The following is a 24,063-nucleotide window of genomic DNA, read 5'->3' as shown; positions in this document are numbered from 1 at the left end:
GTTAGAGTGAGGAGGCTTCGGACTGCCTGGTAAGGTAAGGTGCTGCTTTCTGCATTTTAAAAACTGTTCTGGGCAGATTTTGCAGCGTGGTGGTGGGATTATGTTTCTATGCTGTGATGGGTCTTGCGAGGTTTGTTTGCTTTTTGGTCCCCCCCCCATTTCTGATGGGTCTTGCGGGGTTTGTTTGTTTTTTGGGAGTTCCCCCCTATTTCCGATGAGTCTTGCGGGTTTGTTTGCTTTTTTGCATTTCTGAAGGGTCTTGCATGGTTTGTTTGCTTTCTACTTTGCTTTTTTTGCATTTCCGATGAGTCTTGCACAGTTTGCTTTCTGCTTTGCCTTTTTTGCATTTCTGAAGGGTCTTGCACAGTTTGTTTGCTTCCCCCCCCCTTCAGCTGGAACGGATTAATCACGTTTCCAATGGGTCTCGCAGTGTTGTTGTTGTTGTGTTGTTGTTGTTGTTTTGTGATTTTTTTTCCTTCGGCTGGAACAGATTAATTGCGCTTCAGTGCATTCCTATGGGAAATGGTCCTTCGATTTATGACCATTTCGAGTTACGACCGGAGTTCTGGAACCAATTAAGTTCGTAAGTCAAGGCACCACTGTATTAAATATTTGGTTGATATACAGTATGGCTGGGAAACATGGTCAGCCTTAGCACTACCTGCAGCCAGGCAGCTGCCTTGGACACTGGGGCACTCTGACCAAGGGATGCACTATGGTCTGTCCCTTGCCACTGTGGCCTGGGGAATTCTACAGAGCTGCTACTATGACTACTACTGTGTTTCCCCGAAAATAAGAAAGGGTCTTATATTAAGTTTTGCTCCAAAAAACACATTAGGGCTTATTTTCAGGGAATATTTTATTTTACAGTCATGTCATCTTCTGGTTGCTGCACAATGCTGCACACTGGTGGCGGGTGGGGTTTCACTTAACTGGGGCTTATTTTGGGGGTAGGGCTTATATTACGAGCATCCTGAAAAATCATACTAGGGCTTATTTTCAGGTTAGGTCTTATTTTCAGGGAAACAGGGTAGCTTTATACAGAGCCAGCTAGTTTTCTTAAATGTATAACTTCAAAGGGCTCAGAGACAAGGAACTATGGGAAGGATGGGCACATCATTAAAAAAAACCAGCTATCTCTCTATACAGCTTGCCTGAGGATATATCTGCCACATCTGCTACAACCTCCTTCTTTTATGTCACGAGAAGGCTGCGGCTGTATCAACCATCATCATCTGCTGGCTTTTCTTTCTTATGAGAAGACTGGAGGTGTTGCTAGATCAGCAGCCATTGCCTTCACACTCCCTTCTACTGCTGCATTCAACTTCTCCTTTCTTTCTTCAAATGGCAGCAGAATACGTGGAGGGGGTAAGCTGGCTAGCAAGTATTTTGTGGGCCATGTCAGCACGGGATGGCCTGCTGGAGAGGAATAAAGCCTTAATGCTTGGATTGTGGAAGCATCTAACAGAACAGGCTAAGCCTTAGGAGTCATCTACAGAGAAAAGCATACAATTTGATCTATTTTCCCTGTGTTTTATTCTCAAAAGTATTTTAGTTAGACATGCTTTTTTTTCCTTGCATGCTTTACCAGTATGAACGGTTGGTTTCAAAACAAAACCGTCAAAGACAACAAATTCAGGAAGGCTGAATTCCATTATGCAAACAATCAGCTCTAGAATTCAAGGACTGACAGTAAATGCTCAAACCAGATTTAAAAAATTGCTGGCGGATGGTAAATAGAGTATAGAAAAGGGGAGATACCTTGAATTTTTAACAAAACAAAAAATTCCATAGCACAAAATACCATAGGTTCCTGGTATCCAAGATGGGAAACAAAGACAACAGTGATATCTCCAGCTTGCCATTTTCAACCATAACCCATTATGGATATTCCCAACCATTTCATGTCAAAGGTAGCAACATAAGTGAAGCTCGATTGTCTCAGCTTAATATCAAGAGACTAGCCTGCCTTCACTTAGGCAAACAGAAGCTTAAAGACCATACAATGCTTAAGTGGTTAAAAAAATCCTTTTGCAGATTAATGAGCTTTAATAAATGTCATTCCCCCCTTAAAAGTAGCACACTTACAGCCTGATTGGGTAGATTGTCAGTCTTCAATTCTCTGTGATTGGAATACTGAATATAAACAGGCTGGCTGCGGAGGTGAGGAGTAACGGGAGTGTAGTAGTTCACCATAGTAACAGCAGCTTCTTCTGAAGCCATTTCTAGGAAAGCCTGCAATTAACACAAACAGAGGAACGTTTTGTATGTAAAATCATTTCCACCAATAAAAGTCCTACACAATTACAACACGTGATTTACCCTAGCATGGTATCTACTTACAAAACAAAACTTTGAGATTTTATTTTTCATTATCAGCTACAAAATTATTTAATTAAAGCAGCAGTTAAGTATTTGCTTAAGTAAATGTAAGTAATATTGCCACACACATAAGGCTGGTCAGGCCAGGATACTGTTTTGCCAGGCAAATGTCCTGCTTTAATATGTTCCTGGCATGCCATCATCTGAGAGAAAGAAGCAATCATGATGTGATCCAGAGCAGTTCTCTGATATTATTTTAAGTTCTACTCCCATAATGCACACTATTACAAAACATTAGAAATTATTAACAAAAGATTTTTTTTAAAAAAAATAAGCTATGCAAATGTTCTGCAGTAAAGGTGGACTGAAATAAATTAAGAACTACATAAATTTCTGAATAATTTGTTATACATTTATAAGAATGTCTGACTGTTTAACTATAGCAATAACAAATTATATTTTCTCCTTAAGTAGGCTGCTGAAATGGACTAATCCTGTGGTAGGAGTGGACATGGCAGAGAGGACTGTGAGCTCAATTCTCAAGTCTGGCCAACTTTAAACTACAGTATGAATTATTTTAGCAAGTGTTTTACTTTACTACTGTATAATAGCTGGGTATAATGAGATACAGAGAAGCACTATTTCTCATTTCAGAAACGAACCTTGGACTTGTGCATTATATTCTCTTCCTCTGTCACACATAAGGAAAACAAGACTACAGGACCATTACTATGTTCCTCACTTGGGACTGGCTGGGGATTACATGGCTAAATTCAGCTTTGGCTCAGTAATAAGCAGTTACTTCTTCATTTCAAGGGAAGATGTTTGGCTTTCACATCAGCCTTCAAACACATCAGCCACTGACGGAAGATGGATGAATAAACCATATTATCAGCTCTACTGTATTCACTAGTCAAAACACCTTGTGCTATATAAACTACTTTTTCTTGTACTTTTGATACTGCAAAGTATTACATACCTGGCTTTTTCCTTTCAACATCAAGAGATTGGTTACTCTGCCAAAAGGTAGACCTAGAGAAATTACTTCTGCTTCAGTGACATCATTTGGAATTTTACGGAGATGAAGGACTCGTGAAGGGGAGCAGGGAGATCTGTCTCCTTTAAACTTTTTGTTGTCATTCCCGTTAGCTAAAACATAAATAAATGTTTCAGCACAAGATGCACGAATTATGAACTGCATTTACTAACTAAAAAGCAGCATCTGAAGCATCTGCAATAAGGGTTTGGTTTTTTCCTTTTTGGATTATTGTTTGGTCACTTAGTTCTGGTGTTTTTAGCTTAGTGCTACAATGACTGCAGGATCGAAGAACTATCGTTTTAAAAACTGAATGTTCTCCATCTTTTGGAAAGACCAAGGAACTGAAAGCTTGATGTAAATTAATTTAATTGGTTTGTATTCTTCCCAACCCAAAGAATATGGTAGTTTTTTGCCCCCTCTTGGCTTACAGCCACTTGAAGAAAGCATAATAATTGAACCAACAGAACTAGAAGAGTTGCGGCAGATTGACCTGCTACTACACCTAGTTCTTTCACAGAGAGACTTGCAAGCATAAAAACCAGTAACTGATTACTTGGAGATTCAGCTGTTAGGAGTTAACAAAGTCTTTTAACATCAGACAAAAACATCCAGAGGGAAGAACATCACAGATCAGCAGTTTGAGGGAAAGTAAGATGGAAAAGGTCAAAGGAGGAATGATGGTGATTCAGCATGTTTTAGTGATGGAAGTTTTGCTAGTCTATACTTTGGGAATGGACAGCTACCAAGGGCTAGCATGATTTGTGCTCTCCTCCAAACCTTAAAGGGCAACAGATTATCTCTCAAAAGCTTATACCCAAAAAAATATTGGGGAAAAAATATATTGCTCCCGAACTCCAGAATGCACCCTCCAAAAATTTCTAGAGATGAGATTTGCAATATACATCAATTTCTCCTTTCCCCAGGCCTATTCTAGGCCTTTATACTTTTCAGAAACTGGGATTAACAGAGGTTGTTGGTGTTGCCTGGGGGCTGGAGAAGCCTGGGGGGATGCACTTCGATCCCACACAGCCTCATGAAGCCCACAGGGAACATTTTGCCACCTCTAGCTATAAAGGAAGACTTGGTTACTTACATAATTATGGTTCTTTGAGTGGTGATCCATGTATCCACATAAAATGGGTGTGTGTGCCTACATGACACCGCTTTGGAAAGTTCCTCGAAAAAACAAAGTGCCTTAACTTACACCATGCAAGCGCAGCCCCGCTCTCCTCAGTCACAATTGTCTGCCACAAGAAAGTAATAGAGAAGGGTGAAACAAGAGGGGAGGTGGGTGGGATTACGTGGATACATGGATTACCACTCAAAGAACCATAGTTATGTAAGTAACCAAGTCTTCTTTTCTGTGGTGTCCATGTATGGACACAAAATAGCGAGCTATATCTTGGAGATGGAAGTTACACCAAGCAGAGTGGAACAGCTTGTCCAAAAGCAGCATCATTTTGAACTCTCAAGTCTAATATATAGTGTTTGACAAATGTCATTGGACAGGACGAAGTTGCTCCTCAATAGATCTCTTCCATGTCAACATCTCAGATGAAGGCCGCAGAGGAGGAGATGGCTCTTGTGGAGTGACTGCGGAAGTTCCAAGTAGGGGATTGTGTGCTAATTCACAAGCAAAAGCAATAGCCTGAGAGATCAATTTGGAAAACATTCCTGGGACCTTAGTAAGAGATGAAAAGTTCAGTCGTTTGTCTGAAGTCCTGTTCAAGTAAAAGGCTAAGGCTCATCTAACACTCAAGGAATGAAGAGACTGTTCTAGGTCATCTGCAGAGACAGATAGAAGGCAGGTAAGTCGATGGATTAAGAGATGTGGACAGGAGATGCGACCTGGGTAGGAAGGCAATGTTCATGTGGAAAGTAAACTTATGTGAGAAGATGAGATATAGGGAATCACAGTGAAGGGCTGTAAGTGTCATGGGTTCAGCCACAGAAGATCTGGAATCTGAGAGGTTAATTACAGCTGAGGAAAATGCTGGATAATCAGAATCACAGACAGCTGAATCACCACCAGATTCTCCTCCCCCAGCAGGCAGAGTGAGGAATAAACTTCGGCAAGGACTCATGACACGAAGATCCAAGGCTCACATGAATGCTTCCCATAGGAACATCAAGTCGATCAGCCCTGGTTTTAGCAGGATGAAGTGTTTAGATGACTGTTGTTGCTATAAAATCTGCACTCAGAGGCTTGGAAGCTTGTGGAAGCAACAAGTCAACACCCTGGCTCGCATACACGCTCCTGCTTATCTTGGACCTTGTTTTCTGGACCCTTGGCTTTGGACTCTGAGTTCTGACTGTTACATACAGCACTGATGTTACCTGTCTGTCATGGGTTTGGAGGGAAAGTTCCATCCTATGGGGAGTGGAAGGCGGGACATCAGGAGGAGGGGCTGTACTGTATAAATATGTGATGCCTGTGTGGTGAAGATAAAACAGACTGAAACACACTAAGGGAGAAGCTAAGCAGACGAAGCAGCAGCTGGGAAGAAGAAGCTGTTGTGGGAGTCTGTGTGTCAGACAGGGTACTACTGTGTGTCAGAGTACCAACCTGATAGGTTCAGGTGTCTGTGGGTTAGCCAGAACTGATAGGTTCAGGGTCTGTGCTTTAAGTTAAGGTTCTGTGTGAACCAAACTGTGTGTGTGTATGAGTGAGAAGAAGCCACGTTACTTTATGTTATTCACCTGATTGTTTTATTTTGCCTGTGTGTATTTAAATAAACCTTATTCTTTTTACTTGTTTAAAAATCCATCCCTGGTCTGTGTGACTTCTTAAAGGGAATGGTTGGTGGCAGCTTAGTGTAACTGTGTGACATATCCCAGTAGGTCTGGGTTTGTCACATTGATTGGTGTCCAGCGTGTGGGATACGACTGGTCCAGTTGTCCAGCGGTTCAGCAAAGCCTTGGCAAGTGTGCCCAGAGCAAGGGGGGTCTAGTCAGGGACAGTCTGAGGCGCGTAGGTAATCTTCTAGGTGTACCTCACGGGGAGGTGCGCTAGTAGAAGAACGTGCCAACTGGGGAGACTTAGATTAAGGTGCTCTGAGGCAGCCTAGTTTTGGCGGGAAAAAGCTGAGGCAAAACTGCGTAGCAACAGTGAGCTAGCTTGCCAGCTGAGAGGCCCAGCAGAGGGGGGTAGGCTCTGACTCGATACTGTTGCAAGTTAGTGCTGAAGAACAGCAGCAATCTCTAGGGAGAGCTGGTTCTGAGGCAAGAAGGAAAAAAGTGGTCGTTTTATTTTGAGGCTTGACTTTTAAAGCAGCCTGTTCTGAGGGGGGGTTATGCCCTTGACTCGAAGCCAAGTAGCAGAAATGAGTGAAGTGAAAGACCCCCAGATTGACCAAGGTTCTGAGGATGAATTTGGCTCAGTGCAAGGTGACAGCACAGGAGAGCAGAACCCAGAACTTAGAAAATTGCTCATAGCCCAACAGCATGAACTGAGGATGAGGCAATTTGAAATGGAGGAAAGGGAAAGAGAAGAAAGGGAAAGAGAGAAACAGCGGCAATTTGAAATAGAGAGAATGGAGAGGGAAGGAAGATTGGAGAGAGAGAGAATGGCGTTTGAATTAAGAAAACTGGAACTGATGAACCAGAACAATAATAATAATAGGGATTCTGAGGGAGGCCAATTGTCTAAAGCTGACCTGAAGAAATTCCCTGTGTACCACAAGGGAGATTGTCCTGAGGTGTTCTTTTCCTTAGTGGAAAGAGCGTTTGTGGACTTCTCAGTGAGGGAAACTGAGAAGATGACCATCATGCGATCTTTAATCAGTGGTAGCCTGGCTGAGGTTTATGCCGAGATGCCTGAGGAACTGATGAAAGATTTTGCAGAGTTTAAAAAACTGGTGTTTGCCAGACATGGGATAAATGCAGAGCAGCTGAGACAAAGATTCAGGTCCCTTACCAAGAAACCAGAACAAACTTTTACCCAAGTGGGGGCCCAATTGGTGAGGCTGCTTGAGAAATGGCTATCGCAGGAAGGGACAGAGACCTATGAGCAGCTTAAAGACTTGATAGCACTGGAACAGTTCTATTCAGTCCTGCAGGGGGAATTGAAATTCCAGGTGAGGGAAAGGAAACCGAAATCTGTGGCAGCAGCCGCAGAGATTGCAGATTTTATTTCCCAAATAAGAAAGCCCTTGGGTGAGGGGAAATCTGTAGGTAAACCCAAAGAAACCTACAGCAAGTACTCTCAGGGACCAGGGAAAAACCAGCAAGGGGGAGGGGCCCATGGTGAAGGGAAGCCCTCAGACATGAAACTAAGACCTCAGATTTTGGAGGGAAAACCAAAACAAGATGAGAGAGAATCAAAATACACCAGAAAATGTTATTTCTGTCAGGGAAAGGGTCATCTAATCTCAGAGTGTGAGATATTAAAGCAGCTAAAAGGAATGGTGCCTCAGGAGTCTAGTGGGACCAAGCCAAAAGCTGTGTTCTGTGTCCAGAAAGAGCAAGGCTCAGTGTCACTGAGGGAGCCTGTTGCCATGGCTACTCAGTCTGGAACAGCTACCTATGCTGATCAGGCTGAGGAAAATGGTCCTCTTATAGAGGTAAAGCGCTGCTTGCTGGTGAAAACAGATTCTCAATTGTTTGAGACAGCCGGGGTGGACGTGGGAATACTTGACCGTCAGTATAGGGGGCTGCGGGACACTTGTTCCCAGGTAACCCTGTGCCATCCAGATATTATTCCCAGGGAGTTTATAATCCCAAATGAGAGCATAAAGGTGGCAGGGATTGAGGGGCAGGTAATCTCTCTGCCAGTAGCAGAGGTACCTGTCCACTTTCAAGGCTGGAGGGGAGATTGGCGGCTAGCAATTTTATCGACTCTGCCAGCAGCCGTGCTCGTGGGAAATGACCTGGCTGAACATGTGAAACGGGTGCTAGTGATTACACGCTCACAAGCCACCACAGGGACAGTTCAGGGGGGTAATGATGAGCCAGAGACGGAAGCAGAGGGGAGTTCAGAAGCTGTGGTGGAAACCTTAACCACAGACAGCAGATTTGGACAGGAGCAAAAGGCAGACGCCACTCTCCAAAAGTGTTTTGAACAGGTGACTGACGCCCAGCTAACACCTGAAACCCCAGTGAGATTTCTGGAGAAAAAGGGGATTTTAGATAGAGAGACCCTGAGGAATGTCTCAAAAGGGGGAAATGGGATCAGAAGTCAGCTGGTGGTACCTGAAAAGTATCGCCCCATGATCTTACAAAGGGGTCACTCTGACATGTCTGCTGCACACTTAGGGGTGAAAGGGCCCCTTGATTTGATCAAGCAAAATTGGGAGCAGATCACCCAGGATGACCCACAAGACGTTGTGACTTACATAGACACCTTGATGATTGACCTAAGGAGAAATCTAGAGCTGGCAGCAGAAAACCTGCAAGCTCAGAAGGTCAGACAGAAAACATGGTATGACCACAAAGCTAGAGAGAGGCACTTTGACCCAGGGGAGGAAGTGCTTTGGCTTAGGCCCTGCAGAGAGAACAAACTGCAGCTCAAATGGGCAGGACCATATAGGGTCATTTCCAAGATGTCAGACCTGAACTACCTAATAGAGCAGGAGGAGAACCAAGCAAGGAGGGTGGTTCATGTGAATGCCCTAAAACCCTACTACAGAGGGGAACAGAGGGTTTTATTCGCGATAAAAGCAGCTGAGAGTGAGGAAGCTGAGTTACCCTTCTGGGAGGGTAGAGGGGAAGTAAAATACAACCCAGAGGAGGTAAAGATCAGTCCTGCACTCACCCAAGACCAGCAGCAAGAACTAAAAATGCTGCTTAGTAAATATCAACAGGTGTTTTCCAACAAGCCGGGGATAGTGAAGGGAGTGATGCATCGGATCCACACAGGGGATGCACCCCCGCAGGCAGTATCCCCATACCGAGTAACGGGACCCTATAGGGACAAGGTGCGGAAGGAGCTGGACGAAATGCTGAGGGAGAACATAATCGTCCCCTCTTCTAGTCCTTGGTCCTCTCCGATAGTCCTTGTGGACAAGCCTGATGGGAGCATTAGGTTTTGTGTCGATTACAGGAAATTAAACCGTGTAACCACTCCTGATGCCTACCCAATGCCCAGGCTAGACAACCTGATTGAAACCATAGGGGGTTGTCGGTTCATCTCATCATTGGACCTGGTAAAGGGATATTGGCAATTAAGAATTGATCCCAGGGATCAAGAAAAGACTGCCTTTTGCAGCCCTTTTGGTCTCTATGAGTTTCGAGTCATGAGCTTTGGTCTCAGAAATGCACCAGCCACATTCCAAAGGCTGATGGACCAGACCTTGGCAGGGCTCAGTGACTTTACAGTGGCCTACATTGACGACATAGGGATCTTCAGTAATACCTGGGAAGATCACCTGATACACCTGGAGTTAGTGCTGCAGAGGTTAAGTGCAGCAGGGCTAACAGTAAAGGCCAGCAAATGTCAGCTGGGTAGCCCAGAAATAAAATACTTGGGTCACATGGTAGGGGGAGGAATGATAAAACCCCTGGAGGCCAAAATAGAAGCTGTTCGTGATTGGCCTAGACCCAACACCAAGAAAAAAGTCAAATCATTTCTTGGGTTGGTGGGCTACTACAGAAAGTTCATCCCGAGGTTTAGCGAGATTGCGGCTCCGCTGACCGATCTGACGAGGAAGAAGGCTGATGACCGCATCCCGTGGACCAGTGACTGTGAGGCGGCGTTCCAGAGGTTGAAGGAGGCGTTAATCAACTATCCTGTCCTGCGTGCTCCAGACTTCGACCGGGAGTTCATCATCTACACCGATGCGTCTAACAGCGGGGTAGGAGCAGTTCTGTGCCAGGAGGATGAGAGTGGTGACCAGCATCCAGTGTCCTACCTGAGTAGGAAACTTCAAAAAGGTGAGAGACATTTGGCAACCGTGGAGAAGGAGTGTTTGGCCATAGTCTACGCGATCCAGAAGGCCAAGCCTTACATCTGGGGAAGACATTTTATTCTGTGTACTGACCATTCACCTTTGCAATGGTTAAAGACAATGAAAACCCACAATAGCAAACTTATGAGGTGGGCTTTAAACCTACAGGACTATGACTTTGAAGTGAAGGTGGTCAGAGGGTCAGTGAACTGTGTTGCTGACGCCTTATCAAGAAGACCTGAAGAATGAAGACGGCGAAAGAACATGGACTATATGTATATAATGATGATAAAAAGTAAAATGTACCTGGTTTTGAATTTGGTTGGTATTAATAAAGGTAAATTGATGTACTGTATATGGTAAAATGTTTAAATGCATATTTGCTATGGTTAACTTGGAGTGTAAGTATGAGTAAGTATAATATGGTATGTATAACTGTTTTTGTGTATTTTATACAGGTTGTTTTTTGGTGAAAAGCACCTTAGCTTTCCCCCTACAAAACAACTTTTAAAGAGGGGAGGTGTTACATACAGCACTGATGTTACCTGTCTGTCATGGGTTTGGAGGGAAAGTTCCATCCTATGGGGAGTGGAAGGCGGGACATCAGGAGGAGGGGCTGTACTGTATAAATATGTGATGCCTGTGTGGTGAAGATAAAACAGACTGAAACACACTAAGGGAGAAGCTAAGCAGACGAAGCAGCAGCTGGGAAGAAGAAGCTGTTGTGGGAGTCTGTGTGTCAGACAGGGTACTACTGTGTGTCAGAGTACCAACCTGATAGGTTCAGGTGTCTGTGGGTTAGCCAGAACTGATAGGTTCAGGGTCTGTGCTTTAAGTTAAGGTTCTGTGTGAACCAAACTGTGTGTGTGTATGAGTGAGAAGAAGCCACGTTACTTTATGTTATTCACCTGATTGTTTTATTTTGCCTGTGTGTATTTAAATAAACCTTATTCTTTTTACTTGTTTAAAAATCCATCCCTGGTCTGTGTGACTTCTTAAAGGGAATGGTTGGTGGCAGCTTAGTGTAACTGTGTGACATATCCCAGTAGGTCTGGGTTTGTCACACTGACTACGGTTTGTGTTTTGGCTTTGGCATTTTGGTACAGTGGTGCCTTGCTTAGCGATGTTAATTCATTCCAAAAAATCGCTGCTAAACGAAAACATCACTAAGCAAAAATAAAAAGCCCATAGAAACGCATTAAAACGCGATTAATGCGTTCCTATGGGCTGGAAAACTCTCCCCACACATACACATGGGGTTGCTCCTCAGCCAATGCCCGGCTGTCTCCTCCCTGCCACCCAATCCTGCTTCCTCCTCCTCCTCCTCCTCCTCCCCCTCCTCTTCCCCCCCCCTTATTTTTGGTTAGGCCCTGAAGCCCGCCGGTCTCTGCTGGCACCCACATGCTCGCCTCTTCCAGCCTTTTGCTTCCTTTCGCTCTGGGCCCGGCCTGGCCCTGCTCTGGCGGGGGCCGCTGGCAGCTGGGTTGGCCTTGGCACGGCTCCACCTTCTCCTCCTCCTGGCTCCTGCCCGCTGCTGCCGCACCGGCCCTCGGGATCGGCCTCAGCCTCTGCAACCCGGGCCAGCCCCACGTGCTTTGCGGGTCAGATCGGGTATGATGTGTGTGAGAGGGGTAGGGGAGGGGGGGGGAAAGAATCTGGCCGGCCTTTCTCTCTCTCTCCCGTCCGCTCTCTCTTCCGCATGCTCGCAAGGCACCCAGCCGCCGTCGCCACATGGGCCTGGCTGCCTCCCTTTGCCTCCTTGCCTGCCTGCTTTCCTTCCTTCCTTCCGCTCTCCCTCCTCTGGGCCGCCGCTGGGGCACGTGTCCTTGGAGCAGGCGGACCGGGGCCTGCCTGCCTTCCTGGCTGGTTGCGGGCCAGGGCTGCAGGGGTGGGTGGAGGAGAGAAGGGAGGGGGGCCGAAAGGAAAAAAAGGCATTTCCTTCTATTTTTTTTTACTTCCATGTGCTACCGACGGCGGCTTCCATTTCTTCTCTCTCTCCGCCTTCCTTTTACTGGAAAATGGGGGCTTTGCATACGGGCCATCGCAAAGCGATCACTTTTGCGATCACAAAGTCAGTCGCTAAGCGATTTCATCGCTCAACGGAGCGATCGCTATGCGAGGCACCACTGTATGTACTTTGCATCTTCTGGACTTCTGATACTGGGCTGGCTTATTGGACTTTTGCCTGTTGAAACCCCCGGGAACGTGACAGTGAGCTCTGCAGCCTGATGGGCCAATGTGAGGGCCACAAGGAGTGTGCCACCTTGAGCGTTAGGAGGCAGAGATCAGTTGTGGCCAGTGGTTCCAAAGGGTGTCTAGTGAGCTGTGATAAAACTAGTGGGAGAAACCATGGGTCATGGGGGGTCTCACATCTGGATAGGCATTCTGGAGACAAGGAATTTTTTGATAGTTTGTTTGAAGAGAAATGACAATGGGTAGTTCGCTGGTTGATGTGCCACTATAGCTACCAGAAAAGACCTTAATAGAGGAGATAGAAAGTCTCTTTTGCTTGAGGTGGAGCAGGAAGGTTAAGACAGTGGAAAGGGATGGTGGTGAGTGTGGTAGACTTGTGTTGATGGATAAAGCTGGAAATGCTTCCACTTATATGCATATAGGTGGCTGGTGGAAGGACATCTCACTTGGCTTAGGGTATCTGCGAGGAGAGGCATACCCTCTAGGCAGTGAGCTTCAGAAGAATGACATATGGGTAAAGTACCTTGCTGTGGTGACGGGAGAGGTTTTCGTGTGGGGACAGTCGCCAGCAGTTGGTCACTGTGAGGAGAAGAGTGGTAAACCAGAGTTGAAAATGTCACCATAGGATGATGAATATCACCTCTGAGCAATCTTAGGAGGATCTTGACAATCATCAGTTGGATCAGAGGGAACATGTTTAAGTGGGTTCCAGTCCAGTTTATGATGAAAGCATCTCTGAGAGACTTCACATCCCTGCCCGCTCAGGAACAGTAACAGGGGCATTTGGAGTTGACAACATTGGTGAAGATGTCCACTGTAGGCTTGCCCCCAGCAGGAGACTAGTTGAGCATATACTTTTTGGAAAGTTCCCACTCTTGCGCAAGAGATATTGTGTGGCTGAGATTGTCTGCCATTTCATTGTCTGTACCTGAGATGTAAGTTGCCACAGGGAGAATCTGATGGGCAATACACCATTACTACCATTCCCTGAGATGTAGAGGAGGCTTAGGGACTTGGTTTCTCCCTGTTTGTTGAGGTAATGCATTACTGTGCTGTTGTCCATGGCGATTTGGACAGTACGGCTCCGTATCATGGTTCTGAAAGGTTGGAGCGCTTTGAAGATAGCAAGAGGTTTGAGGAAGTTGATGTGATGGGTCCTCTCATGCGCAGACCATGCGGCTTGTTTCTCTTTATGGCGGCAGTGGGGCCCCATTCTGTCACGCTGGTATTTGCAACTATGAAACAGGAAGGATGTGACTGGTGAAAAGGGACACTGAGGTAAAGGTGGCTATCAAAATTGTCACCTGAGGTAGGGCAAAAGAAACATCTTTTTGTCTTGTGGGTCCCACTTGTCATTATAGGCAAAGAGGTAGAAGGATTGTAGTGGCCGCATCCACAGCTTGGAGTGGGGCAGGACTGTTGTCCTGGAAGCCATGAGGCCTAGCACTCGTTGCACTGAGTGAACCAAGGTGTGTGGTACAAGAATCAGTCTGGAGCGAATGATAGTGTCTACTCGTGCTTGAGGCAGAAGGGCCCATGCAGTAGTAGCATTGAGAAGAGCTCCAATGTAGTTGATGGTCTGAGATGAGATGAGGTGAGACTTTTCTGTACTGACTTGTAGCCCAAGACTTGAGAGCAGCTGTACGGTGAATGCAATGTTGCTAGTTAGAGTATCCTTGTTGTGAGCTACTAAGAGCCAATCATTGATGTAGGTGACACCTTGGGTTCTGAGAAATGCTTCTACCAGCGCCATGCACTTGGTGAAAACTCTTGAGGATATGGATAGACCAAAGGGAAGTGCCCAGAAGTTGTAGGCCTGACTGTCAATGAAGCAGCTTAGGAAGCAATGATGCCATGGATTAATTGAAATAGAAAAGTGTTTTGTAGGTCTTTGGACGCAAACCAGTCTCCTCAGTGAAGTGGGGGGGAAATGGATTATAATGTCACCATCCAAAAATGTTTTGGGGAGATAAAATTGTTCAGGGCATATAGATCCAAGATGGGACATAGCCCTCCATCTCTTTTGGATATGGTAAAGTACTGGTAGAAGAAGCCATCAGACATGCAGTGGAGAGGTACTCTTGAGATAATTGTGGTTCCTGTATGACTGAGAGGACTAGATCAAGTCTCCGTACAGAAAGCAAGAAGGGCAAAACAAGGCTTCATAGTAAGCATTCTCATAATATTAAGAATTTGTTGACAGAGACCCCGAGTAGTGTAGTCAATATGGACATGGTGGTGATTGTGAGAATGATTGCAATCTTGACCTGCTTTCCCTACTGTGGTATCTCAGGTGTGGAGACTGTTGGTATCTCAGGTGTGGAGACTGTTGAGTAAACAAGATGATGGTGCTCTCAGTGAGGTGGCAACAATCTGCACAGAAGGGCTTAGGCATTCAACCTCCCAAACCACATCCTAAGCATCGGTACTGAGAGCAGAGGTAGATTCTTAGATCGACAACTGTGGATCCAAAGTAATTGCAGCCTTAGCAGCATCAATAGGCCACAATTTTTCCCCCTTGTTTCTCAAGTGGGGAAGTCTCCTGTTGCCAGCTCACCTGATATGACAGTGGTTCCCAAACTGTGTGCTGCAGTTCCATGGCACACTAGGAAACCAACCCATGAGCACCATGGAATTCTCTCCTCCTTTCCCCCACCCCTACACATAGTATACTACAGCACTCACTTGTAGTTTTCCTGGTGTCCTCACATGGTGCAGAGAGGGAACCCTGGGCCCAGTCCTACTGAAGGACTGGGTTTCCTGCCCCCCTTTTCACAAAGGACCATTCTGCCCACCCCCAAATGCAGCTTCTTCATTTTTCCAGAAGCTGCTTCCCTAGGAGAAGTCAGGGCATGAGGGCATTTCCCTTAAGCTGTATATAACCTAGTCTCTGATTCCATCTTGTGGCCAATTCTGCTAATATACCTTGGTGTTGGTGATGGTTGTGCTGGTTGTTGTTGTTGTTCAGAAACTCCAGGCACGGTTAAAATTGTTGTTCTTGTGCAGCAAAAATCAATCCTTTGGTTTCTTTCTTAAGGGTACCCACTTTTAGCCATGCCCATGTTGAATTATGATCATGCTTTCCATCAATATTTCTCAGGTGTTGTCCACGTAGTGGTTTATTTTTCCAACTGTTTAATTTCTTTTCAAATTGTTGTTTTTTATATTGAGCCTTTGTTTTTGTTGTTTTCAAAATATTCTCCATTTTCACTGCTTTCAGTAATTTTTCTCTGCTTGTACTGATATAATCATTTAGGCTTCTTTTTTCTTCCTCTACTACCCCCTTTATTTGCAGTAATCCACAGCCTCCAATTTTTTTGTGGTAAATATAATCTGTCCACATTTTGGATGTAGTGTGTGATGCATGTTCATTAGTTTCCATGTTCCTGTGTTTTTTTATCCTATTATTATTACATTTTTTTATTATCATCATCATTAGGCAGTGGATAAATGAAACTGTGGGCACTGATCCCATGAATATGCCAATCGTATTGTACTGGGGAGTTTTGGCCAGTGGCCAATAAGTCAAAGGAGCCACGAGTCTAAAGAGTTTGGTATCCACTATCCAATGAAAAACTAGCAGCAAATCTGCCCGGTTGATAATGACACGTTATTTATGAACCAGCCGGTCACTGTGCAAGATACCATATTTTTCCATTTATAAGACTATGCTTTTGTCTAAAACCTTTAGACTAAAAATTGAGGGTCATCTTATAAACGGATGTAAGCTGAGGAGAGAAAAAACAAGTGGAGGGGATAGAAGGGATCAAAGTGATCCTGCAGGGCTTTGATCCCTGTTTTCCCCTCCACTTGCTAAGCCCCACTTAGATGTCTTAATTTTGGGTTAGAAAAGCAGGGGGCACCTTATACATGGGGGCATCTTATACATGGAAAAATATCGTATTTCCCATAGGATGGATGTAAACGTGCATCTAAAAGAATGAGGACATTCTCTTTTCTTCTATTTCAATCTTTTTGTTCACTAGAGATATTTAGAAATTTTCTTTGAAAAAATATTTTGCTTTTGGAGATTCTCAGTTGTTTACATGCTTATATATAATTTTACTTTGCCCCAGAGAATTTTTTAATTTGCCAGTCATAATAAAATGCTCTTCTCCATAAAACCAATGGACCTATAATCCGTTTCTTCCAAAACGGAAACCAGAATCACTATACATAATCATTCCAAAAAACAAAAACAAAAAACCTGCTGCTTACAGTTGTTTGCTGAGATTGATTAAATAAGATTATACAGGCACTCCTCACTTAACGGTCTACCTGTTAAAGACTGCTCGGAGTTTTGACCCTTTACAGCCCTTGTAAATGGATGTCTGCATTTTTGGCCACAACCTTCTCCATGGCATGCAATTTATTACTCTTGTATATTGTATTATTGCTCCTCACTTATCAACCTATCCGCTTAACGACCTAGTCATAGGAACGGAATTTGGTTGTTAAGTGAGAGTGCCTGTACCACCAAAACTTGAACTGGTGCTATTTTTCACTCAATTTAGCTTTTTTCCATATGACTACAGCACCCTGAATGACTGGTTAAACATCTTTTTCTGAATATTAGAAGAATATTTAAATTTAGGAGACTATTCTCCATGACAATGCTTTCTATATTATGGAGATCCAAATGGATCTGATACAGGGTGGATAAAAATCAAATTGATTTAAATCACAATTTAAATAAAGAATATATATATATATATATTTAAATGAAATCACCAAAAATCCATTAAAAATTAAACTGTGATCTAAATTAATTTGATTTAAATAAAATCCAACTTGCATCTATATCTACTCTTTAGACATGTCAAAACCTCTCAACGCCTTTCAACGGTTAAATCATTTGGCAGCATTTACAACATTTTTAAATCATACCTTTTTCACATTTGTACTAACTGGCATCTTAATATCTATGTGACACCAACCAATCTTCTAACCATTATTAAATCAGGACTGCTCGATGGGTTTGAGTTCCTCTCTTCTTCTTTTCAAGTTAAGATGGTTTGTAAAATAAGCAATGTCACCTACACTCAGTAAAAACTCTCGTGCTGATTTAACATCAACCATAGTTAGCTCATTAACTGAAGCTGGGAATAGCCAGGAAAAGAATGCCTATACAAAAGAAGTGAGGGAGGGACAAGTGAGCCTCCGAGGGCTCTCCCTGTCTAACTATAGTTAACAGATAGAACAGCATTACATTGTGGGTTTCAATACTCATCTAAGGGAACTGAATTGTTGACGTTATCCCACCTCCCATCACCCCTGTTGTAACAAACAAACGTGGTAGACCTTCTGTCATTACTGCAAACTGAACTATCACAAAAGGCTGCCATCTTAACCACATTGTGTTGGAGCAGACATGAGTTTGTTTGCATAAATATAGCAAAGAACAGATAAACCCTTACAAATAACTAGTTTGAGAGATTGCATTTTCCTAGGAGACCAAACAAATACTTTGTGCAAGTGTATCACAAAATATTTCTATAGCCATACCTGTAGCAGGAGTAGAATTGCTCATGGTAAGAGGCCCGTAAGCGATGCCAGAAGGAAGAAGCTCATCAGATCCACGCTGGAAAGGAAAAAAGGTATAGATAATATAATACTTATATCTATATATATTTCCACCTCCCTTTGGCACCTACAAATTACACTTTGACAACTTTTAAAAACAGGCGCAAAATATTTTTACCTTAAAAGCAAATTTTTAATCTGAAAATGGAATATTATTCAATTGCACAATGCATTGTGTCAAGTGCTATATCCAACTATCAGTTCCAACTAAAATGAACTGTAGTTGTTAAGGATGCAATCAGACAAGCATTTGTCCCATTGTTCGTTCATTGTGGGGACAGGCTGGTTTGATCCTTTTTGTGATCATACAACGTATTTGCTTGAATGAACCAGCCTGTCCCTGGAACATTCCTACCTACACCTTTCTGGGTTCCCGTTAGGTTTCTACTTTATGTGGGAGTAGGATCCTATACTGCAGCGAGTCCTGGACCCTTTTGTGCACGGCAGGAGAGGAAGCTGAACACCTTCCATACGCGTTGTCTCCGACGCATTTTTGGTATCACCTGGCAGGACAAAGTTCCAAATAGAGTACTCCTAGAACGAGCTGGAATTTTCAGCATGTATACAATATTGAAACAGCGCCGTCTACGTTGGCTTGAGAATGGCTAATGGTCGGAGTCCAAAAGATCTCCTGTATGAAGAATTAGTGCAGGGAAGCCACCCCCGAGGGAGACCACAGTTGCGTTACAAGGACATCTGCAAGCGGGATCTGAAGGCCTTAGGAATGGACCTCAACAGATGGGAAACCTTGACGTCTGAGCATTCAGCCTGGAGGCAGGCGGTGCATCATGGCCTCTCCCAATTTGAAGAGACACTTGTACAGCAGACCGAGGCAAAGAGGCAGTCCCGAAACAAGCAAAACCAGGGAGCTGGACAGGGGACAGATTGGATTTGTCTCCAGTGTGGAAGGGATTGTCACTCTCGAATTGGCCTTCTCAGCCACACAAGACACTGTTCCAAGACCTCCATACACAGCACGATACCATAGTCTCTTGAGACTGAAGGATGCCTACAACGATGGGAGTAGGATCACTCCATTTTTATTTCCTATGTATGCCATATTGCCTTATGCTGCCAAGATAGCTACTTCATGATACTGGGAAATTAAACACTTCCTCTGCTCCATACTCAGCAGTAGATTCAGCTGTGGGTAGGTTCTCAACTCAAAGTTTAAAGAAAGTCACACACACACAAAAGGAAAAAAAACCTTGTTTCCCCCTCCTTCTGGGAGGAAGTTTTCAATTTTTAAAAAAGTTTATAAGTGATGCAGCACCTCAGCACTGTCTTAATACAATGCAGTTTTTTAAATGTTCTCTGTCCCTCTACAAAGAAGAGGAACTGTTTATTCTCCCAATATTGTGACGTGCCTGTCTTCTTAAGCCACTTTACAATATAGGAAAATGACAGCGGAAGGAGCCATACCAAATAGTATAATGCATATGACATTTGAGACGCATGTGCCATCCGCATGCAAGGACCAGAACTCTGCCCAACTCTGAGCAATCTTACTTAGCCTACATTAGTTTATTCAAAATATGCCCATGTAGGCAAGCCCTTAGTCAACATTTATGTCAGCCCCACTGATTCAACAGATTGACTCTAAATGGGATGAAAACTTAGATGTGGTCACAACTGTTTTAAGATATTATACAAGACAATATTATCCAAAATTACTGGAGAAGCCACTTGACAAAAACTTACTACTTTCACAAAGATATTGAAGGGTTCAAGCCATCCACATCTATTTAATCTACCTGCCCTTTCCAGTTTATGTGACAGAACTATGCTGCCAGTAGCCACCATCTGAGATTCTTAGTAAGCAGGCAACCACAGCAGGGCTTTCTAGCAAAACTGGGCATAAACAGCCCTATCTATGTGGCATGGCGAGACAAATTGTGTATTGCAGTATAAAGTAAGATGTGGGTTAAAGCAAGAGTGGATTGAGATAAAACTATCATTTCAAAATGTAAAGATGTTTTTCTCTAAGAGCTGTTTTATTACAGAAAGCCTAAATCTTTCTGATGTCACCTCTGATGCCCCAGAACTCAAAGCTAAGAAACTAACATTAAGGAAGCACAGAGGTTCATCAACTTGTCTAAAATTTTAAAAATCTCTCAGACATTTCAACCACAGAGCAGGAATTATTAAATCACTCAAGACTTAGGACACACATTTTCCTGAAATATATATGGCTCTGACATTTTAAAAACTTTGTATGCAACTTATAATATCTATATGAGGCCGCTGGGTGGGGTCATCAGGTGTGGGGCTTCGTGGCATCAGTATGCTGATGACACCCAGCTCTACATCTCCTTTTCACCTACTTCAGTGGATGCCGTTCTGTCCCTTCAGCACACATAAACTTTAAGTGTGGAATGTGCTAGACTCATATCAAACAAATAACAAAGGAAAGTAAGGAGGGTCCTTACAGAAACTGGGACAGTGACCAAACCTATGGTCTCAGCAAACTTAGCAAACACTGACCATTTATAAGAGTACAGAAATTTGGTTGAAGACTTCCTAACCCGTTCAAGCACTTCTTTTATAGTGGGGGAATCCTCCAAGCTGTGAGGTGGAGAGATTCTATATCTGGGTGACAGACGTTGCCTCCGTCCTGAGTCAGGAGCAATGGTTGGGGGGGCAATCTCAGGTAATCTGTCGCAATTTTTTTGAGGGTGGTAAACCATGGCTGCCGAGGCCACCATGGATCCACCAGGATGGCATCTGCCCGCAACTGTCAAATTCTGACTGCTGTCCTCTGAATTAGTGGGATAGGAGGAAAGAGATAGAGAAGAACCTCATCCCATTTCACCATAAAGGCATCTCCCAAGGAGCCCATGCCTCTTCCTGCTCAAGAGCAAAACTGATCACACTTCGTGTTGAACTGATTGGCAAAGATGTTGATAGCTGGTGTGCCCCATCTTCTGCAGATCTGGGCAAACACAGAGTTGTCGAGGACCCATTCGTGCATCTGAGTGGTCAGACGGCTCAAGCAATCGGCCACGTCGTTGTCCTTTGCCACATGGATGGCGACGGGGAAAATGTGGTGACCGTAACACCACTCCCATAGGTGGATTGCTAAGTAACAGAGAAACAACGAGTGCCTCCCTGCTTGTTTTATGTAGTACAGAGTGGTCATGTTGTCTGTAGCCACTTATACTCCACGATCAACCACCAGCGGATAGAAACTGCGAAGGGCCTTGATTACTGCTACCATTTCTAGATGATTGATATGCAGCAGGTTCTCTGAGTCAGACCACATAGTGTGGATCTTGTGAGTGCCACAATGCACACCCCATACTGTTGTGCTTGCATCCGTTGTAATCTGAACAGTCAGTTGAACGGGTCTGAACGGTCGACTAATCATAAGATGCGGCCTGAATGTCCACCACGTTAGCTGGTGAGATAACTCTGGAGTGATCCGTAGACGTTTGGCAAGGTTGTGCCATAGTGGGTCGAACTGAGAGAGATATCATGCTTGCAGTGAATGCATCTTCAGCTGAGCATGAGGAAGAACAGACATGGTGGAAGTCATAAGACCTAGGAGATGTTGTGTGTGATGGGCCGACACCTTGGCGCCCGGATGAAATGGGCGAATAGCACAACGTAACTTGATAATCCTCTCGGTAGGGAGGGAGACTCTCGATCTGTTGGAGTCCAAAACTGTGCCAATGTAGTCCACGACTTGAAACAGTTGAAGATGGGACTTTGTAAAGTTGACTTGAAGTCCCAGATCTGCCAGAGTTTGTAACGCAAAGGTTGTGTCCTCTTGTGCCTTGGCATAAAAGCCTGCTACGATCAGCCAGTCGTCTATATATGGAAAGACCATGATGTTGTTTAGACACAAATAGGCCGCTACTGGAGCTAGACACTTGGTAAAAGTTCTTGGGGCGGTGGCAAGCCTAAATGGCAGAGCGCAGAATTGATACACTGATCCCTTGAACACGAATCAGAGATATTTGCGATGGTGCTCGTGTATGGAAGCATGAAAATAAGTGTCCTGTAACTCTATCATGACAAACCAATCACCTGGAGAGAGAAGAGGGACAATGGATTCTAAAGTGACCATTCTGAAACGTCTCGGACGAAGGTAAGTATTCAGACACCTGAGATCTAGAATTGGCCGCAGACCTCCATCCTTCTTGGGAACTGTGAAGTATCAGGAATAGAAGCCGTCCAGTGCTTCCTGAGAAGAAATGAATTCAATAGTATATTTCTGGAGAAGAATGGAGACTTCTTCCTCTAGAGCAGATGAATGAGATGTGATTTTGATATAACCGAGAGGAAGATTTGAGAACTCTAACAGGTAACCAAAACATATGACGGCTAGCACCCAAGTGTCCTTGGTGATTGAGGACCACTTGTCGAAAAAAGGGGCTAGATGAGGAAGGTGGGATAGGTTGAAAGAAAGATTCAGTAGAAGACAATCAAAGATATTGCTTGCCCTTTTTGGCAGGGAGACGGAAATTGTGACGGCATTGACCCAAAGCCTGAGCTCGGAAAGAGGTAGTGGCAGAGGAAGATGGAGGAGGATTAGATCTTTCTGGAGGAGGTTTATACTGACGGTAGGCCTGTTGATATGATTGTTGATACGAATGGTAAGAAGTGATGGGTTTATGCCATTGTTGCCGTTGGTATTTGGGCTGCTGGACATAATAAGATCTAGCCGTTTTTCTGATCTTATGCAGATTCTCCATCACCTCAACAGTTTTCTCATTGAACAGCCCAGCGCCATCAAATGGAAGCTCCTCAATATGGAACCCACTGTCATCATTGATGCTTGCAGAGCACAGCCACGCAAGTCTCCTAAGAGCGATTGCCGATGTCAGAGATTTGGAAGCAGCATCAGCTGTATGACACGACACCAATCGTTGCTTAGCCAGTGTTGTTGCTTCCAGGTGCACAATGAGAGCTGCAGCCTAGTATCTTCAGGTGCAGTTTGCAAAACTAGCAGGACCTTGTTCCACAATTGTCTTTGGTAGGCGCCCATTGCTGCCTGATAATTAGACTCTCATAATGAATGACGCTAGAGAGTACATGTGACGGACTAAAACATCCAGCTTACAACCCTCCCTATTAGTAGGGGCGACCTTGGAACAATTTCTGGCCCTCATTGGTTCGACTACACAATGGTAGAGTTTGGTGCAGGGTGTTTGCTGAGAAAGGTCTTATCATCACAACGCATTCTATAATGATTCTCAACACATCTTGACATTTGTAGATATGTGGACGGATGGCTCCATGACTCTTTAATAAGATCTAACACAGCCAGGATAAAAGCCAAACTCAAAGGAGGGGATCTGTCCTGATTTAAATACAGTGGACCCTTGACTTATAGACGGCTTGACTTACAGACTTTTTGAGTTACAGACTTCTCTGGCCGCAAAATTTAGGTTTGACTTGCAGACTGAGATTTGACTTACAGACCAGAAAAAAACCAAAATGGAACAAAAACGGCCTGTTACGGGATTAATCGGTTTTCAATGCACTGTAGGTCAATGGAGACTTGACTTACAGACTTTTTGACTTGAGAACCGCCTTCCAATACGGATTAAGTTCTCAAGTCAAGACCCCACTGTAATCAAATACAAGGTCTTGCTTGGGTGGAGGAGGTTGGTCTGTGCTAAGCTCCAATGACTTACTTGGCCATCTGTAAAATTAACTGAGTATGGAGTAAAATCTTCAGGAGATGATGGGGGATGGATATCAGCCACATCAGAGTCTGGTGTAGCTAAATTTCACAACAATTCTCTAGAAACCTCCGAATGCTGGTCCTGCTCTGGCATAGAGGATAGTGATGAACACCTGGATTCTCTGTCAGGAGATACGGGTGTGTGTGTGAAGGAGAACGATGGTGAACCCTCGATATGGAGGCTGTAGTACGTGAGACCGGTGCGAAAGACTGAGTTTCAGGTGGATGGGTAGTCTTCGTAGGCACTGTCTGCTGAAATGAATGAGAATGCGAGGACTTCGGGCATGATACCGATGATGACGGTACCGATGGGTCCCGAGAACACTTTGGAGGGTGAAGTGTACTCTGGT

The 24,063-nt window shown here is 44.2% G+C and overlaps 1 protein-coding gene across 6 annotated transcripts in view; it reads right to left on the bottom strand.

Moving 5' to 3' along the window:
• The window catches only part of PTBP3 (polypyrimidine tract binding protein 3), a 94,142-nt gene that overhangs the window by 49,868 nt on the left and 20,211 nt on the right, over window positions 1-24,063 (bottom strand). For 5 of the 6 annotated variants that reach the window (XM_072992009.2, XM_072992008.2, XM_072992010.2 and 2 more), the window contains 3 exons: window positions 17,944-18,019; window positions 3,302-3,471; window positions 2,089-2,235 (listed from right to left, as the gene is read on the bottom strand). In XM_072992009.2, the coding sequence (XP_072848110.1) occupies window positions 2,089-2,235; window positions 3,302-3,471; window positions 17,944-17,968 (342 nt within the window). In that variant the 5' untranslated portion in view covers window positions 17,969-18,019. The remainder of the gene's footprint in view (window positions 1-2,088; window positions 2,236-3,301; window positions 3,472-17,943; window positions 18,020-24,063) is intronic. The other variant, XM_078384874.1, reaches the window with a different exon arrangement.

The sequence above is a fragment of the Pogona vitticeps genome, chromosome 2 (assembly GCF_051106095.1).
Source record: "Pogona vitticeps strain Pit_001003342236 chromosome 2, PviZW2.1, whole genome shotgun sequence".
NCBI classification, from domain to species: domain Eukaryota; kingdom Metazoa; phylum Chordata; class Lepidosauria; order Squamata; family Agamidae; genus Pogona; species Pogona vitticeps.
The sequence above is the reverse complement of the archived record's forward strand: the minus strand, read 5'-3'. Positions and strand labels throughout refer to the sequence as shown.